The sequence below is a fragment of the Amphibalanus amphitrite genome, unplaced genomic scaffold (assembly GCF_019059575.1).
Source record: "Amphibalanus amphitrite isolate SeventyFive unplaced genomic scaffold, NRLGWU_Aamphi_draft 000304F_arrow, whole genome shotgun sequence".
In the NCBI taxonomy this organism is placed as follows: domain Eukaryota; kingdom Metazoa; phylum Arthropoda; class Thecostraca; order Balanomorpha; family Balanidae; genus Amphibalanus; species Amphibalanus amphitrite.
In genome coordinates, this window is record NW_024881799.1 from 307,512 (window position 1) to 311,654 (window position 4,143).

Sequence of the window (4,143 nt, forward strand, 5' to 3'; positions counted from 1 at the left end):
GCCTCGGGAGACAAGGAGTCAGGTTTGACTTATACCCGAACAGTTTGTTGTTACGTCTCTTCTTCGGTACCTACGCATAATGATTTTATAATTATTACAGTGGGTCCTGGCAGCCACAGGTGGGGTCGAAGTAGGTGACGCTCCAACTACCTAACATCCAGCTTAAAAAAAAAATACGCTGACAGTCCAAGGACTAAAATATTATTTAAACAACTGCCAATGTTCTTTCAACAACTGCCAATGCCCACGCATCAGAAACGTCTTTTCAGATCACTTCAAAAGTATCTCCAACGGCTGCCATACCCAGCCGCATAATACACACGCTGGGTGAAACAGTCACGCACGGCACGGGCACTTCTCAATCTCGTCCGTTCGTTCCTTTTATCGCGCTTTTTTAGCGTGACCTTGTCCCTGACCTTGGTGCAGAGGCGGATCCAGCTCAGAGGTTTGGGGGGGGGGGACCATAACAATTTATCGATTCTTTCCATGCATCGTCCATATGCGTAATTTTAAAATTATGCCGTTGGGGGGGGGGGGCAAATGCCCATTTCCCCCCCCCCCCCTGGATCCGCCACTGCCTTGGTGAGATAGGTTGAAGGGCACGCAAACAACACAGTCGATGTCGGCAGCCGGGAGTCGCGGTTCGTTCACAAGCAGCATATCAGATTCAATGGCACTTGATGGTTCTTTCTTATCTTTATTGGAGAGGAGGGAGACTGGGAAGTCAAGGTCATAACTCATAGAACACACTGCGCACAGTTCCGTCCCCAAGTCAAAGGTAAGCCTACGGTTCAGCACCTAAGTATGTAGATGTGTGGAGAGGCAGGGTGCAGGGCGACGGGTTCACTTGGATTTGTTCTACGAGTTGTTGGGGAGAGAAAGAGAGAGAGAGAGAGAGGAGAGAGAGAGAGAGAGAGAGAGAGAGAGAGAGAGAGAGAGAGAGAGAGGGAGAGAGAGAGAGAGAGAGCGAGAGAGAGGAGAGAGAGAGGAGAGAGAGTGAGCGAGAGAGAGAGAGCGAGAGAGAGGAGAGAGAGGAGAGAGTGAGAGTGAGAGAGAGAGAAGAGGGGAGAGAGAAAAGGGGAGAAAGGAGATGAGCGAGACAAAAAAAGATATGTAGCGAGACCTTGCTGACTCTGCTGAGGCGTTTCGCGCTCCCCGCAACTGGTCGATAACCGTGGATGGGACTCAGGCGGGATCTGGCGGTCCGTGTTTGTGTATGTGTGGTTGGGGGGGGAGGAGTCAGTTGGCACCGTATCCGGGAGGGGCTCGTCTTGGGGGTGTGTGCGCAGGGGGAGGGGCAGTCGGCACGGCAGAACTGAGGCGCGCCGGCTGTCTCCACGGAGAGTAAAGTTGCCGACTCATGCAGCCCGCGCGTGCGCACTGGCTGCCGTGTCGCTCCAAGGTCGCGTACCCTCAGCTACTCCACGGTCACCGCCGCCCAACCATGAGTCGGCTGTTGTGAGCCGCCACTGCCGCCAGAGCAGGGCTTTCGTGTCGACGTGCAGGGCGGCGCTGTACGGGGAGGGCGGCGAAAGTAAGTCTTTGAAGAGGAGCACCGGGCGGCACCATGTTGGGGTGGCTGATGACGGCGCCGCTGGCCGTGCTCCGCTGGCTCATCTCGCCTGTACCGCTCACCGTGATCGTGGTGCTGCTCGCCTGGGCCTACTACAGCTTCACCAAGAACTTTGACTTCTGGAAGTCGCGCGGTGTGTCCGGACCCAAACCATGTCTGCCCTGGGGCAACGAGGTGGGCAAGATGTTCTCGGGCTTCTTTGAGATGGACAACTGGCTGTACTACGAGCACGGCGGCAAGAAGTTCTGCGGCCTCTTCGAGATGCACCATCCGGTGCTGTTCGTCGGCGATCTCGACCTGATCCGCTCCATCACCATCAAGGACTTTGACCACTTTGTCAACCAGCGCGACCAGTTCGGCGCAGAGTTCTGGAAGGAGACGCTGATCCTGTTGAGGGACGCCAAGTGGAAGGAGACCCGAGCGGTAATGTCGCCCACTTTCTCTGCCAGCAAGCTGAAGGCCATGCACCAGGTGACGCTGGACAACGCCCAGAACTTGGCCAAGTACGTGGAGAAGCAGATGGCGGAGACAGGCGTGGTAGAAGTCAAGGACGCCTTCGGTCGCTTCACGATGGACAACATCGCTGCGTGCGCGTTCGGCGTCAACTGCAACTCCTTCACCGACCCGAACAGCCAGTTCGCGACGAACGCGGCCAAAATTCTCAGCTTCCACCCGCTGATGGTTATCCGCTTCTTAGCCGAGACGTTCCTTCCTTACAGCATCGCCAAATACTGTCCCGACTACAGCGTCAAGATTGGCGCCTTCTTCGGGGACGTGGTTATGAAGACGATCGCCCATCGCGAGAAGAACCCCAGCTCCACCCGCGACTTCCTGCAGCTGCTGATGGACACCAAGGACAAGGACGGCAAGCGGATCCTCTCTGACAGCAGCATCGTGGCGCAGTCGTCGCTGTTCCTGATCGCCGGATACGATACCACATCCACGCTGTTGACGTTCGCCGCCTACTGCCTGGCCGTGGATCAGGAGATCCAGCAGCGCGTCCAGCAGGAGGTCGACGACGCCGTCGAGCGTCACGGCGGACTCAACTACGAGGCCATTATGGACATGCCGTACCTGGACCGCGTGATCTCGGAGACGCTGCGGCTGTACCCTCCAGTGGCGCGGCTGGAGCGGGTCTGCAGCAAGGACTACACGCTGCCGGGCACGGACATCCACATCCCCGCCGGCACGCTGGTCTTCCTCTCCGTGTTCGGAGTGCACCGCGACCCGGAGCTGTACCCGGACCCGCTGCAGTTCGACCCGGACCGCTTCCTGCCAGAGGTGAAGGAGAAGCGCCACCCGTGCGCCTACATCCCGTTCGGCAGCGGGCCGCGCAACTGCATCGCCATGCGGTTCGCCCTGTTCGAGGCCAAGATCGCCCTGGCGTCGATGATGCGGCAGCTGACACTAAAGCCGACGCCACAGACGCCGCCGCACCCGATGCCGCTCGAGGACGATGGCTTCCTGGCGACGCCAAAGGGCAAGAAGCTGCCACTGCTTGCTGTGCCCAGGGAGTAGAGGACGACCTGGTGAGAAGAGTTGCCGGAAGTGAAGATGGGAGAGCCGAGGGGCGCAGAAGGAGAGGGAAAGGAGACGAAGGACAGCTAGTGTGTGCTTATGCGTTGAGGAACTTCTCATGTAGCTTCTGTATTAGGACAGTGGTTTCCTCTATACAAGACTACTAAGCAATCTTCTTACTTAGAAGGAAGCAAGGGCAAATTGCGATTCCCGGTGCAATGAGACTCAGGCTCGGACTTCTTGTTTCCGATTTTACAAAAGTTTGGTGACTGTCATTCGGAAAGTTCGACTTTGTCGCGTGAAAGACTTCTTCGCAACACTGACACCACGCGTCGAATTGTATGACAACACACACAGACCACAGTGGACTCATAGACAGCTAAGCTCTAGACAGGAGTTAATTAGCATTAATCGCACAGACGATAAAACAGCGCACACCATTTCAAGCACTTATGCGGAGATCACGTGAATGATTTTAGTGGAAAAGTGATAAGTGATTGGTAGTTGAGAGTGGACTGCGGCGGCATTGGTCGACATAACTTTACACGGGTGTTGTTAGGTGCCTTCTAGGGATCAGATATTACAGTGCGACCATCAGCAGGCGCCTGAACCCCACTACTTTATGAATAATGTATCGTGAACTGCGTAGAATCCAGTCAGACGTGTTTGCCCTTCATCTGCTGGATTCAGATAGCATCTTGCTACATTAACCTCTTTCGCTGTTTACCGAAAAATACAAACTAAAATGACATTCTGCAAACCACCGGCCGGAAGAGGGTCGCCAAGGATGGGCTGCTGACTTGCTGAGGCAGATCAGCGAGTAGAGAGACGCTGTATGAACGCAATTTCTTGCATGCTCTGACATGGGTCGCATTGCATCAACTCTACGTGAAAGGTGCTGCTCAAAATTACTTTGCTTCTATACGCTGTCACTTTTTAATATTTGGCATAACGCCGTAACGCCGTACATCTTTATCCTACATAATGTATTACTTTACCAACTTCCGAGCCACCGTCCCACACTTCAGGTAATAATAATAATAAAAATCGAG

The 4,143-nt window shown here is 54.9% G+C and overlaps 1 protein-coding gene across 1 annotated transcript; it reads left to right on the forward strand.

Annotated features, from left to right (window-relative positions):
• The first annotated feature begins 1,431 nt into the window (after positions 1 to 1,431).
• Positions 1,432 to 3,825, forward strand: LOC122387977 (cytochrome P450 3A31-like). Its single transcript, XM_043378693.1, has one exon. It carries the CDS (start codon positions 1,568 to 1,570, stop codon positions 3,089 to 3,091), a length of 1,524 nt encoding a protein of 507 aa, XP_043234628.1. The 5' UTR covers positions 1,432 to 1,567; the 3' UTR covers positions 3,092 to 3,825.
• The last annotated feature ends 318 nt before the right edge of the window (positions 3,826 to 4,143 follow it).